Source organism: Cyanistes caeruleus, chromosome 9 (genome assembly GCF_971803275.1).
Source record: "Cyanistes caeruleus chromosome 9, bCyaCae1.hap1.1, whole genome shotgun sequence".
In the NCBI taxonomy this organism is placed as follows: domain Eukaryota; kingdom Metazoa; phylum Chordata; class Aves; order Passeriformes; family Paridae; genus Cyanistes; species Cyanistes caeruleus.
The window spans coordinates 8,284,051-8,297,487 of NC_141709.1; the positions used below are offsets into that span (position 1 = coordinate 8,284,051).

General features: G+C 38.9%; 1 protein-coding gene across 3 annotated transcripts in view; it reads right to left on the reverse strand.

Annotated features, from left to right (window-relative positions):
- BRINP3 (BMP/retinoic acid inducible neural specific 3) overlaps window positions 1-13,437 on the reverse strand; it is a 662,162-nt gene that overhangs the window by 173,817 nt on the left and 474,908 nt on the right. For 2 of the 3 annotated variants that reach the window (XM_086842782.1, XM_023931559.2), the window contains exon 2: window positions 6,372-6,657. The exons of the other annotated variant lie outside the window; for it this stretch is intronic. In XM_086842782.1, the coding sequence (XP_086698908.1) occupies window positions 6,372-6,607 (236 nt within the window). In that variant the 5' untranslated portion in view covers window positions 6,608-6,657. The remainder of the gene's footprint in view (window positions 1-6,371; window positions 6,658-13,437) is intronic. 3 annotated transcript variants of the gene reach the window in all.

Here is a 13,437-nt window from a genome sequence, read left to right on the forward strand (position 1 = left end):
GCAAAAAATTTGTTCCTAGAAAAGGGATTTGCATTTGGAACAAAGGGATGGAAATTCGATGATTTTGGAGGGCATTATCCAGATATTTCTAGATCTGGAAATATGGTCATCTAATGCTTAAATTTTGCTCTGGTATGTCCTTATTCAAGCCTTTCCACCAAACCTAATTATTTAACTAGTGTCATGTTTTTCTATGCCCAGCTAACTGGAATAAGAGAGGCTGTTGTATCACAATCCAAAATTAAACTCATTGATGTTTTTCATATCCAGACATTCTTAAAAATGTGCTGGGCTACAAATATTATTTTTCTAGTGGAAATTTATCAACTCACAATCCCAAAAGCTCTCTTTGAGCTGCTCTTCCCTGTTACCAGCCTGTGAGCCTCTGAATTTGAAAAAGGAACATAGTGCATTCCCCAGTCTAGCCTTTTGCAAACATTCTGGGAATGATGATTCATCTGATTTCTGTATATTTTATCCACCAAGCTGAATGGAATATTCCCCAAAAGAAGCTGACCAATTACAACATGAACCAGAAGCAATTTACTGATAGACCAAATTTCTGGAAAAGGCAGAGAGAACCATTCCTTCTACTCCTGTTAAAACACTTGCATTGAAAGCCATTGTTGGAAGAACTTTGTTAGGTCTTCTCCACACTTTGAAATTCCAGATTAATCAGCTCAAATCAGCCTCAGGAAGACCACACAGAAATTTTATTCCAGACCACACACTGGAGTGAAAATTTGGATTCAGGGCATATTGTGTACCTGCACAACTGAACCCGCTAGGATTTTATTAACACTGGCTGTCACATGTGTCAAGATGTGAGAACTAGTGAGAACTGTGGGCTAAAATATTTTGATAGTGAGTAAAAAAATGACAAAACCAGCTAATGTTGGTCCTGCTTAGGTTCACACACAGGAGCTGAAGCATATCAGTGAGGGTTCTGTTACAGTCTTGAGTCTTGCTCACTTTGCCCTATGGGTTCAGTCACCGGAGGATTCAGAACAAAGGAGAGGAACCCAATGTGTTCTTATCTTTAATTTTATAGCAGTATTTTCCAGTGCGTCTATTTTTGTAGCTGTTTGTGAACACAATTCACTTTAAAACAACCTCTAAAAGAATCTTTTTAAGCCACGTGAATACCATGCTGCCAAGAGCTACTCACTGTTTCAAAAGACTCTTTTTTGTTTTCCTTTTGCAGAGTAGTATTGGGCACGTATTAAGTATAGTTGCCCCAAAGGATGTCAGTGGTCATTAAAACTTAATCCACTTTTATCTGCATCATATCTTATAGCTCTTTCCTCCTCTTCATAGGATTGGGAAGGTTCTGTTACTTTCTATGTTCCAGAATCTCTTTAATGATTAGGAACCTTTTCTAAAGAACCAACCTATATTTATTCATAGCCAGTTCATACCAATCTGGTTTTGAGACAGCAGTGGCTTTTGGTTTAGATAGCTCATCTCACTTTATAATATGTATTCTGTTGACAGGAATTGTATCCACTTTCAGCTCTCTTTTTTTTTCCCCCCTAAGCATTGTTAAGTATTTCCACCTTAAAAAAAAGAGTGAGTCTCTTTCTTCCCCTGATTTTTCACATCTGTTTCAGGTTTTAAATAATTTTACTTCAACAAAACTCCACAGTACCCCCAAGGAGATTTCCTCAGGACCTTATTTGATAGCATGAATACTTGACTATCTCTGTAGAAATTACCTCTTCTGATACAATGTAGGTTCTTTGCATAATTTCACAATCACTCTTTCCATCCTGGTAACCTCTCGGCTCATTCTGTTTGGATTTAAATCCCTTTGTCTGGGTAGCTGATTTACATAAGAGGCACAGCACTCCCTTTGTGTATTAAATAACAAATTATAAACTTGGTTTTCCTTGCCAAAATACTTATTGATGCTAACTGCAGGAGCCACCTTCCATGAAATATTGACATAGCATTCCCATGAATCTAGAGGTTTTCAGCAGCCATCCAGGGGCTTTCTTTGGTGATTTTCTTCTTAGATCAGTGACAATGAATACCACCAAAATCTGTAGTAATTATTATATTTCCTGCAGGAGTGTATTTCCTTTGAAGCATTAAAGGGAATAGAACACTGCCAGATAATCAGCACAACCAGCCCACCATTTCCAACTTATAACAATGCCAATAACACCAGTTGTATAATATTTAGTGTTCTGCAATACCAGATTAAAACTTATTTCATATTAATGTGTGTCTTTCTGCTCTGTCCAATAATACTGAATACTCCTGGCCTTGGAGAGAGTCAGCCTGTTTGTGCATGAACATAAATAAACTTTAATGTATAGAATAAAATATGGGTAGTAAATGGCTTTTCCACTGTCCCACAATTGACACACTAGTTGGTTTTATCACATCATTTTTTTATGCTACAAAAGCCAGGTATGGAGATAAGAAAAAGTGTAACTTTTATGTTTAAAAGATATGCTGAAGTTAAGACCTCTTATTAGAAACTAGGCTTAGTTAATCAGCGTGCTCCTTGGTGCAGGTCTTTGGCTTCATCCCTGCAATTTATAACAGAATCGTGGTCAGATGAGCACTTGCTTACAGTGGCCACAGGATGTGGATACAAAGCACTTGCTTTTTGCCTCATTGGCATGTGAACAGGGAGCTTGGCTTTAAGCTGAAAAAGGGTAAATTTAGATTGGACATTTTTCCCTGTGAGGGTGGGCAGGCCCTGGCACAGGTTACCCAGAGAAGCTGTGGCTGCCCCTGGATCCCTGGAAGTGTCCAAGGCCAGGCTGGATGGGACTTAGAGCCACCTGGGCTACAAGAAGTTGTCCCTGCCCATGGGAACTGGGTGATCTTTAAGGTCCCTTCCAACCCAAACCAGTCTGTGATTCCAAGAAAACAGAAATGTTAGCACACAGTCCATAGAGAGATCAATTTTCTTGTTTTAGGCTAAAAGTTTGACTACATGAATTTTAAATGGAAGCAGGTTATGTAAAATAAGAACTGAAAAAAGTAAGCCTACTGAGTATTATTAAAAACAATTGCCATATGTGAAATTAAACTTTAAAATCAGTCTGTCTCCTGCCATGCAAGTGACAGAAATAGAAGAATTAGTACAACATTGTTTTACTCAATAGCTGAAAAATAATGACAGTGTTTCCTTTAAGTAAATTCCATTTTAATATTCTTTCTTATTCTCTCTACTGGGTGCTTTCCCACTTCTCTGTCCTATTATATTATTTTAATCATTCTATGTCTTTCATGGCCCTGCAGCATATGACCTTGATCCCATTCAAACCAGTGTCAAACAATGGTACAAGACAAAGGCTTTGTACCTGTAACTTTGGTATTTATGGAAAAATGCATTACCTGATATAACCAAAAGCAGAATAACATGTATTATTTGCTTTTTTAATATAATTTTGATTAAAATAGAGAATGTTATTAATGAGGGAATTAAATAAAACCTTTGTGATATAGATTCCATGGAGATTTATTTTTTTCTGCATCATTACTGCCTCTCCTGAGACTGCATATGGAGGGGAAATGAAAATATCATTCTAGTCACTGAATTATTCCATTGTTGGATAGCAAAAATCAGACAGTAGTCTCATTCTGAAATCTCCTGCCACACACCTTAAACTATGACATGGAATAAGTGCAACTCACTGCTGGGTTTATGTTATTTTTATTAAGGCCATTTCATTTCTGCTAGTTGTAGACAAACAGTCCCAGCATGAGGTTGGTCTTCCTAAATTGGTTCCCATGGGCAGCAGGACTTGATGGGTTTTGGCAGAGAGATACAATTGGTCATCTCCTGTGTAAGGCTTGGATGCTGTCTGTCTGCAGACACAGGAGGAGAGCTCCTACTGCTCAAAGCTCCATTGGTTCTCCTGGAGCCAGCCCCTTCCCCAGAAGAGAGACGTTCCTTTAGGGAGCCTGCAGCTACTTGCCACATGTGTGCCATTAAAAATATAGGGGTCTTCAGTCATTTTCTGTCTGACCCCACTGTGCTACCAACATCCTGCCAGGAGGGGTTCAAATGAGACACAATCCCCTCACCCCGCACATCTTACTCATCCTAAGCCCCTTTCTTTGGATTTTGACCTGGCATGGATTTAAAATGAAGGAAGACGATTTCCCTTCATCCATAATCTTTAAATATCAGGTCTCAGGTGTGTGCTTCAAGGGCTGAAGTGAAAAGCTCAGGGTCTGGAGGGATTCTGTTAGCACCTTTCTGCCTTGTTAATGTGGCTGAGTCCCTGCAGGCAGGTGCTTTCCTCTCCTCGCCTCTCCCTTCAAATAAGGACCTGTACCTGAGGGATCGTTTTCATTAGGTAAAAGACAGGTGAGGGAATGAACAGACAATTAGGCTCTAAGTCCTATAGCCTGGGAAAGCTCATAGAAAAGCAACAGGGATTAAATTTACAGTGTGCAGCTTCTAACAAGGTCACGGTGTTCTGCACTACTCACTAATGGGACCATATTTTACAAGGAAATCTTACTATATTTGTTGCTGATTTCTTTTTGGAGGGCTGAATCAAAAAAGTAAAGATTGTGGCTCTTGTGACTTCCTGGCTCATTACTTGAAGGGAATAGGCAGAGAATGGAACTAAAGCTGAGAAACATTTTCTGTGGGATTGTGTAAATTAAAGTCAATTGAAACCTATGCACAAGCCCAAATAAATATTAGCAGTGTGATTGCAAATCTGTGAAACTTAACAGTGTTGCTGTAATGATGGCTGAGACGAGAAAAATTCTCAAGGACCTGATTGTAAGAGCTCAAATGAAATACAATTCCATCTTTCATGTTTTAGCAAGATAATTTTGGTTCAGTTTTGACTAATACAGAATAATGGGAATAAAATATGCTGCCTCAGTCTCTGCATTATTGGCTTTACATTATTGGTCCTGACAGCTGGCTTTTAAAATGCAGTAAATATTGGGCAATGCTGTTCTGTTAAGACAAGCCACTTCATCAAGCATATTTCCAAATCACACTTTATTTTCAAAACGTGTTTAATTTCTCTGTATATCGCAAAGGAGCCCCCTACAAAATTGACCTGCAACAGAGTGCCCTCTACTGCATGTATTTGGGAAAGGAAAATAAAGCAAATCCCTAAAAAATAAAACCTTTACACGCTGAGGCCACACTTTTGTCACAGGCCACTGGACACTGAACTAAATATGATATCCATATAGGCATGTATCACTCTTACCTTCTTCTAAAGGACTGGATACCACTGGAAATAACAGCCTAAAATAGGTATGACATTTGCACAATCTCTTCTGTGGTTTTCAGTGAAATCAATGTATATCTTCCCATACCAATTGGCCTGTGTTTGTAGGATGGACAGTTACTAGGAGAGCTGAAAACCTGCCCTGTATTGCCCTGCTGTCCCACCTTCTTTTGGCTGTTGGGAGGAATCCATCACAATTTGAAGTGAAAAATCTCTCTGCTTATAGTTTTGTTTTCTCAGTCTTTAATTCCTCCTGGTCTCCCATTTGTTCTTCTGTCTATTTGCCATTAGGTCACTCATATTAGACTGAACTCCCTTTATCCTTCCCGTATCCTTGATAATATTGGATGCCACTGAGCCACACCCATTGCAAATGATTGAGAAGATATTTCACCAGTGCTGTCCCCAAAGAGTAGAGACTCACAGGTTACAAACATATCATTGAATCAATTCCACAGCAAGGCCCAAATTCTCAAACAGACCTATGCTTTTGAAGTCTTCCCCTGTTTTTTTCTTTTCTTGGTCTGAATTGGGCCAGCCTAATGCTGAGATTTGTGATGGACCAAACGCCCGCAACCTCCATTAAAATTCACAGTGACTCTTATCACTCCATTCCTCAGGGAAGAGAACACCCCTTTTCAAAGCATTGGCATAAACTAGCATTAAACATTTTTGAGTCACTTTTGAAATGCCCTCCTTTGTACCATGAAATCTGTTCTGTCAGCAGTATATGCAGAGCCACAATTTCATTCTTAAAACCTCAGCTTAAGCGTCGATGAGCCACACGTAAAGCAATTGAACTTGATGCATGATCAAAGGTGATCCCTCTGCAACCAAAGGAAGTATTTGAATCCCTAGCACATTTTTGACCATATCACTGGGACAGAATAGAGATATGTAGTAAACAACAAAGTTTTGCAGAGCAACATAATCAATTATCAAAAGTTCTTCAAACAAAACAGAAACAACACAAGCAGCATTTCCATAATACACAGTGGCCTTGCAAATGGCCTTGCATATATTTCAGCAATGAATTTGATGTCAATGGATTTTCACAACTGAACCTTTCCCTTAAGGAAACCCTTATTGATAATACACAACTTCTAAGGATGGTATCTCTGCAATTGCTTTCCCTTTGCTTCATACCTGTAAATCTTGTATCTTGTGCTAAATCCCTGCCGACTTCTGTCCACAAAATCTGTGTATTCCTGTGAGCGATGGAAGGGTCCCTTATCAGAGAGGAGCCAGTCGAAGGGGCTTGTGGCATGCTGATCCGAGACAGCAGCAACCGCTAAAACCCAGCAATGAAGACTCAGTGCTATCCACTCCCATAGAGCCATCAGAGAGAACAATTCAGCACCAGCACTGCATCGCCATATCATGCTTCCACTGGGGACTTAGAGCCTTCATTCTCTTAGCTTTCCCTCAACACCTAGACAAAATACACAGTCAATTAGATAAGCACACACTAGGCATCCCTTGGAAGTAGAAACAAGTTTCCTTTCTTTCAGCTTAAAGAGATAGTGGCCTCTACTTTATTATATTTTACATTAGCATAAACCCCACTAGGCTAGTTAACAGTGGAGTGTTTCAGTACTTCAAATGCCGTGAAACTAATGTCTTCATTAACATCATCAGCGATAATATTTACTGTTGAAGGGAAGCCTTCACAAATCATCAGGGGAGGGATTGTTGGGGTTTTTTTTTCCCATTCATGCTAGTCATTAATGAAAAATATGCAACATCAGATTCTTGTCTGTTAGCAGCAGTACAAAATTATTCAGCAATGTCTGTACATAAGCTCAGAGTTCACACATTGGACAGAAAACAGGTGAGATTCAGAAGACCCAGGCTGCTTTCTCTTTTAATGTCCTTGGAAAAATTACATTGTGGTTTGTCTTCACTGCCAAGTGTATTCACAGACTCTCGTTTCTCTGTCCAAACCAGCATCGCAGGACAGAGTGACTGCCCTGATCTGCTCTGGAGCTGCCCACTGTGATGAGTTCAAGTGACTTACACCAACTCCAGATGCTGAAATTTTGGGTATCCTTAACAGCAATGTTTTACTTTCAGTCCAAATCTCCCCAGCTCAGTGGATCAGCCTAGAAACACTTTTTAAATGGTGCCCAAACAATCTTTTGTCTCACAAAAAAATCACAAAGTACTGATTGCATCATGTAGGAACTCAGTGAAGACAAGCCACAGTTTCCCTCTGTACTTCAGACCCATACCTGTGGAATGGACTAACGTTTCTAATATCCTGCAGAGATGTCATTAAAACATCTATGCAAGATCATGAGGTTTTCAGAGATGACAAAGGTCATGTAGATTCCTAAATATTTGGAAGCAATCAGCTCCAGTTTTCAGTCTAAGGTGAAACAGCACAGAATGAATTAAAATATATGAATGTGAGAGCTTTAATTTTTCTAGATGATGAGTTTACAGGGAATAAAATGTTGGATTCACGTTCACTCAAATCAGCACTCATCGTGACATTTTTACCGCGCCCTTTGCGATGATTTTTGGAACTTGGCGGGAAATTTTTTCTTCCCGTCAGTAATTTGGTCTGTAAGTGCACCCTAAAAGAAGGGTATTTCCAACAGAACAGTCCTGCAACTGAACATTCAGCACCCCTGTCCATTATAATGAATATTGTGTTACTGAATAAATATGCTCTGTGCATATATGTGAGACATTAATATTCTCAAGAGTCTGCAGAAAGCTGACTGCCTCCAGGAGAGCACAGAGGTTCTTGTGAACCAACAGGAATTTACAGTCTAAGAATATAATAATCTGTCTATACAACCAGATAAATGCTCAAGCTTTATGTGGTGTAATTGTTTGTAACATGATTTGTACATGATTCTGCAAACAATAAATGTATAAAGAAAGACCCTGCTCATATTTCATGCTGAGCATGTACCAAGACACTAAATTTTAACCATCAACAGTTACAGCCATGCAGTAGTTTCTGAACATAAAACACAGATTGAATTAATTTTATAAATCCTTTTGAAATTAAATTCCAGGAGTCTACAGCAGAGACCTCTCAAACATTTATTTATACTCCCAAGCCATCATTTCCATGCAAAAAGAGTCTGCACGTTGAAGTTTGAGTATCATCTTCCTAGACTGGTGAGTTTATTTTTTCCTTCACAGGTCGAAATTCACGTATTTGAGGTTACACCACTGTATAAACTTCCTCCCACTGTATGAGAAAGTCTGCATAGATCTGAAGAAAAACTGAAATGCAATAGATTGCTCTACGTTTGTTAAAGCCATGATGATCATTTGGTTCCCATTTCCTGTTATAAAAATAAATCACTACAAATGAAGAAAACATTACAGTCACTTCCAGACAGTCCAGACCAGCCTTTGCATCACGACAGAGCAAAAATCTACAAATGCTTTTGTCTCTTCTTATCATTAATATATTGCACAGCATATTCATTCCCTTCCATCACCCTTAGCATAAACAGGAAATAATTTCTTGACATTACGTGAAGCTACAGAAAGTGAGCGTCGTGAGAATTTTCATTTTCATACCTACTGCTGTATTAAAAATTCTAAGTTTTCTACTGAAAAAAATCTCATACTTGATTAAATGAGAAGAGATAGGAGTTTACTTTTGAAGTTACTTATTAACACTGAAGTGTTTCAGGCCGTTAAACTGTAATGATGACTAATTGAGTCCCTTTTGAATTCAAAATGATAATATTAGGATTGGAAAATGAATTACTGTGTATATGTAGCATCTTCCTAAAACTAGACTAAATGAGCACTTGGAAAGGAATAGTGGAAGAGCCAGGAGTTTATTTTTGGCTTAATGCTCCACCTCATAGTGTGTCATAAATTAACCACTGGCAAAACACCTGCAGAGAACCTGTGAGGGTACAAAAGAAAATAACCTCATTTTAAAGATCTCCTTGTTTTAAAGATCTATGGAGGTATATTCCTAAAGAGCATAAATATACAGGAGAGAAATAAAGAAAGAAAAAAATCATGTGTTCATTTGTAGATAGTACTTATCTACTTGTCTCTGTTGTCCAGTCATTGCAAATTCATTCTGCATTGCATTAATTCTCATAACACCCCTGAAAAGGAAACTTTAACAAGGAACAGAAGCCTGAAAAAACGACTGCTAAGGAAGGGGTTAAACTGTTAGAGGGATCTAAATTTAGATTTAAAAGATAATTTGGAAAATTCTAGCCAAAGTATTTTTGAAAAGCTCACAGTATCATAAATATTTTAAAATTTTGAATATTCAAATTCTCTAATTAATGCAAATGCCCTGAAAACATTTTCTAAAGACTGTTATAGGCATATGGAACATAAAATTTTGCAGCTGAATCAAAGCCATCATAGAACTACATGGAGGAACAATCTGTATTAAATTTGTGGTAGATAAAGGGTGGGGCATGGCAACTAAAACACCTGTTAAGTAACAGAGCTGGTAGATTTTCTAGTAGAGAAGACATTCTACAGAGAGCAAATAATGCAATATTTGTCCTGTGATAAAAACTGTCATGTCAACAATGGTCTCTTTGAACTGCTGCCCTAAAGGACAACTCTGAGGTGTAGATGCTCTGCACAATTATTTTCTGTTATCCCCATGGTTTCACCCAGCTACCACTTGTAAATGTTGTTAAGCTTTTGGTCCTTCCTCTAAATTCTGAGGTTAAGGTGAGTTCAAGAAGCAAAACAGGCTAATTTTTTCTTTGTTAGAAATCTATTGTCTCCTCACTGGCATTAGTGCAGCAGGAATTTGACTCAGCATTTTCTGGGAATACCATAGCTAAATCCTACTTCTCATGAACATGTAAAGGTTCTGGAGACCGACAAAACCCATGTATTTATATCATGTGAGGATGCAGAGCTGGCAAGTGCAATGCAAACATTGTGGCCACTGGGACAAATTTCATCAAGCTTCAGCTGTGAACAAGAGAACATCTTTGGTCTTTTTGTTGCCGTCATATTGTAGGGCAAGCCCCACAAAATTCAGTCTTTCTTTTTTTGGTAATTTTTTTTAAATATTAAAATTGTATATATAACTGCATATGGTAGTTTTTGAACTCACTGAGACACTAAGCTAAAATAGTGCAGGTTGAAGCATCTGCTTGATTTGTGAGTTGAGACTTCTTGCTTACAGAGCATTAATTAATAAACCATGTACACTAAGATGCACAGAATAATATAGAGCCAGCCCAGATGTGTGCACAGCAATGCTCAAGGAAAAAGAAAAAAAATCAGTAAGTTTAAGCCCTTTATAAAATGGAAATTGTGGAAAAATTTCTCAGGGAGGAAAAAAAAAAGTAATCTATTGTTACCTCAGTGCATGTAACTTTTTATTTCCCAAGAGGTGAGAGTCAAGTATAGATGTGTTAATATACAGGAGAGATGTAGCTACTAAATTGGTCAATTACCAATTGAACATTGGTTCACTAGTGGAGCAACCTCTTATGTAAGAGTCAATAAAGTTGATGTTAGGCATCACCAATAACTTTTCTTGGGCCACATCTACCTGCAGCTCGCAAGGATCAAAATAAAATAACTGTACAAATGTATGGACATTTTTAATAAGATCAGGTTTGGGTTTTTTTTCAGTATTTCTCTCTTCCCTGGAATCTGAGAGACATATCTGAGGCCTTGGTCTGAGATCCCACAGAGATTCCCTTCTGTCAGTGGAAGACCAAGGTGTCTCTGAAGTCCTTTGGTTTTTATGTTCACTTGAATTCCAGGAAAATGCTGATACATCCCAGCTCTCCATGGAAAATTGGGAGTCCTCTATGCTGAAGTGGGATTCTCTTGGCTGTAACTTCCCATAATGATGAAATAAAAATTTAAGACTGTTATTCTCAGATATGTCCTTTCAAAGGAAAGTAATAAATAACTTTCTATAGTATTTAGAAAATTAACATATCTAAGATGGTTCTTTTTTATGCAAAACACAAAGCTTGGCTTTCCTTGAACTAATCAAAATAATAAATATTACTTATATATCCTTTAAAAATAAACAAAGAAAAAATATGATAACAGATGGAGGGGAATACATCCAATTCTGTTTGTAGACAGTTGGATTTCAGCAAGGTCATAATTTTACCATTTATGAGGGTTTTGGTACTCCATCCCTCCATTACTTACAAGCCGTAGGGATTTCAAAATTTCTACTTTTGATCAAGTGCAATACATGGGGAAGCAGAGTACTTTTCATATTTCTTTTAGATTGCACATCATGGAAAACAGGAATGGAGCAAACTTTTTGTTTTCTATGTATTACTCAAAATTCTCAGGAATGCTACAACTTTGAATCAGCAGCAAGGAGCAACATTTTATTTACTGCAGCTGGATGGAAAACAGAAAAGCTCAGAGAGGGCAAGATAAGTCCAGGCCATTTTTTTTCAAAGGCATTTTGACACTGAAAAATGGAAAGACATTTTGCATAAAGAATAAAGCACTAGTCTGTGTCTCAGAGATTGCTCTTATCTGCTCTAAGTCCTTGGGTTTATCACTTCATGTGTTTCTGCTTTCACTTCCCCATCTGAAGTGTGATGATCACATTGCCCACCTTTGCAAAGCACCACAGGAACTGCTGCATTATCATCAGCGATCCTTATTCTTTTTTCAAGGAGCCATTTTTCTCATGCTAACAACCTTAAGTGAATGAGACCCGAGGAGGCACCTGTCCATGGCATTCTCACACAGCCCAGTGTAAATGAAGCAGCCGTGAAGCTGATGATGTGCTGTGGAAGAAAAGAGCAGACAGTGCTGCAATCAGAGGGCAAAAAGTTGTTCTCTCTCAGTTGTTCTCTGCTCTGGGCTTGGCCACCACATGTGTTCTGTGCTTCAAAGGAAGATACTCAAATGCACAGAAAAACACCTCCCAAGCTGAGCTTCCTGAAGGATAGCAAAAGGAGTTGTGGACTGAGGTGGGCTGCTCTGTGCTGTGGTCATAGTCAGCTGCTGGACAGAGAGGAGCTCGCTCCAGCTTGAGGTCCCCCCAGATGTCTGCTGCAGGAGCAAGAGTCCCAACATGTACCTTGGGTAGAGCAAAGAAACAGAGCAGGCATTTGGGGCATTGGGATCACTGAATCACAGAGTCACAGTGGTTTGGGTTGGGAGGGATCTTAAAGCTCAGCTCATTCCAATGCCAGCTGGCCCAGGCTGCTCAGAAGGAGCAGGGCAGAGGATGGTGAGGCCTCCCTGCCATCAGACCTGAGAGTGTGAGCTGCAGGGGACAGCGTGTGACACCACAGACAATTAGAAGGCACCTGGATGGATAAGCTGTACTTGTCAAAATGATTTTCTGGATGGGGATTGAATCAGCTTTTCTCTGGTGTTCATTCTGAGCTACAATAATCTGAAAAAAAAAAAAAAAAAAAAAAACCTGAAAGGAGAAACTAATTCTATGTCTAACAAGCTTAGGAGAGTTTTACATTCCTGGCTTAAGAATAAGTCCTCCTATCAGTTCCTGGTAGCAGTTTTGACTACATGCACCCTAAATTAGCATCTTTCCTTTATTCAAACAGAACTGCATCCACTGCCTGATTTCAGCTTTCTTTTCCCCTCTCAAAGACAAAACCCCTGTAACTATGTCCTCAACAGGTGAAATAAACAAATAAGATGTCTCATTTTTTAAATTTTATCAAAAACAGTCCTGCTTCTCTCATCCATGCATTCAGAGAAGAGGAGAAAATATAAAATGCATCCATGGAAAGAGAGAATGGATGTCAGCACAAGCTCTGCGGCCGCCCTCGGGTCTGTCTGGAATGTGAGGGCTGGTTGCTAAATGTTACAGCTCTTACCCACAGAGATTGTCTTTGTGTTTGCTCTGTCCCTGCAGAATTTCACTCCTGCAAGTTCCTGTGAGCCTTCAGTTGATGTCCCCATGTGCTTTCTTGTCGCTTCCCAGTGCAGCAAGTTCCAGCCTTCTCAGCCCATGAAGTATCTGCTGGCTGTCAGGCGTACCGAGGTAATTGTTTCAATGTCTGATATTTGCAAAAGACCTAATTTTTTTGTTTCCTGCCCAAATCATGATGTATAAATTCCCTCAGGCACTTTTTAAATCTGCTAATCTAAGTTCATCCTCCTGTGCAAACGGATCTTTATGTGTTTTAGCTGATGATGTAAAGCAGCATCCCCAAAATGCCATTGCAGTCTTTCTGCTTTAATGAGTGCTGTTTCTGCAAGGAGTCCACTGAGGGGAATATATTAC